Source organism: Sceloporus undulatus, unplaced genomic scaffold (assembly GCF_019175285.1).
Source record: "Sceloporus undulatus isolate JIND9_A2432 ecotype Alabama unplaced genomic scaffold, SceUnd_v1.1 scaffold_27784, whole genome shotgun sequence".
In the NCBI taxonomy this organism is placed as follows: Eukaryota; Metazoa; Chordata; class Lepidosauria; order Squamata; family Phrynosomatidae; genus Sceloporus; species Sceloporus undulatus.
Genome location: NW_024830697.1, coordinates 1 through 1396, shown reverse-complemented (window position 1 = coordinate 1396; position 1396 = coordinate 1). Strand labels below are relative to the sequence as shown.

At 47.6% G+C, this 1396-nt stretch overlaps 1 protein-coding gene across 1 annotated transcript; it reads right to left on the bottom strand.

The window, feature by feature from the left end:
• Positions 1 to 5: 5 nt before the first annotated feature.
• Positions 6 to 1359, bottom strand: MVK (mevalonate kinase; the record flags this gene model as incomplete). The annotated part of the gene is made up of 5 exons (XM_042444733.1): positions 6 to 34; positions 127 to 230; positions 333 to 488; positions 629 to 776; positions 1152 to 1359. Coding segments are annotated over 5 exons (645 nt in total), but the record flags the coding sequence as incomplete, so codon positions are not given.
• Positions 1360 to 1396: the final 37 nt, after the last annotated feature.

Genomic DNA, 1396 nt, shown 5'->3' with positions numbered 1-1396 from the left:
GAGATTTTTCCAGATTGGTACCTTAAGGCTCCACCTAAAAGGAAGAATTCATTTATTGTATTTATTGTATTTATTCTATTTGTATATAATTATAGATAATATATAAATACTTCTTGCGCTACGTACCCCGCGTCCCGACAGCGTTATCGACACCGGAGGGGTTTCCGTGGATCACTTGTTCGCCGCAAAAGGCCCATCGATTAATCAATTCCAACTCCGTCTCCGTCCACCTGGGGGAAAAAAATCAGCCGGTGGACTACAAATCCCAGCATTCCCTGCCAGGGGATGATGGGAACTGCAGTGGGACAGGTTTAAACGGCGACCCAACGGACCTTGCTAGCGACTGCCCTTCAACCGAAGGGTAAGCGACAGCTCCGCATACAGAAAGCAAAGCGCCTGCGAGGCATACGGAGAACGCGGCACTCGAACCCAGGCCAGCACCGGTGGGAAGTTCGGACCACACCAAAACATCCAAGCTGGGCAAAACCCTGTAAAAAGATCAATAACGTTAGGTGTCTATACTGGGATTCTATGTATTTCTGCATGGCAGACTGAGTTCTCTGTATTCCTGCATGGCAGAAGATTCTATGTATTCCTGCATGGAAGGGGTTGAATGTCCGTTCCTCACCCGCTTTTGGACGCAATGGATAAATAGAGGTAGAGGAAGGCGATGGCGGCGACGGCGTGGATTTCGGGGACTCCGTCCGCGTCGCCCAAAAACTCTCGTAGCGTCTCAACTTGTTCTGGGTTCGGGGCCTCGCTTTCAGTTCGGCCAGCTAAATTCGGGAGAACGAGACGACAGAAAGGGAAATGGAGTCTTGATATAAACATGTGTATGTGTGTGTGTGTGTGTGTGTATATATATATATATGTTACTTTAATTATAGGTTCGTTGTTATAATTATATATAATTACCGTAACATATGTTACATTGTTCAAATAAATGTTTTATATATATATATATACACACACACACACACACACACACACACAGACATACATATATTTATATATATATTCCACTAATCTGGGACAAACCAAGCGTCTAACGTAACCGAATTTCGGACATTTTGCACATCTGGACGCATCGATCCCCCCGCCAAATAAAGAGCCCCAGTCGTGCGAGAGTACACCAGGAATCGTGAACTCACCAGCAAATGATGGAAGCAGCGTCTGCAGCGCCGATTTTTCCCAGCTGAGATTTGTGCCGATGTTCAGCAGCCGGACCGCAACTTTCCCGTCGCCGCGGGTTTTGGCGCGGAGGAATGTCCTCAGGTTCAAAGCCACCGCCAACGCCACCTGTGCCGGGTCCCAGAAACGGAGGACAAGACCCAATTTGAGGCTGAGAGCGTGTGACTTTTAAACCCTTTATCCAAGGCTTAGCGGGAGGGACTCG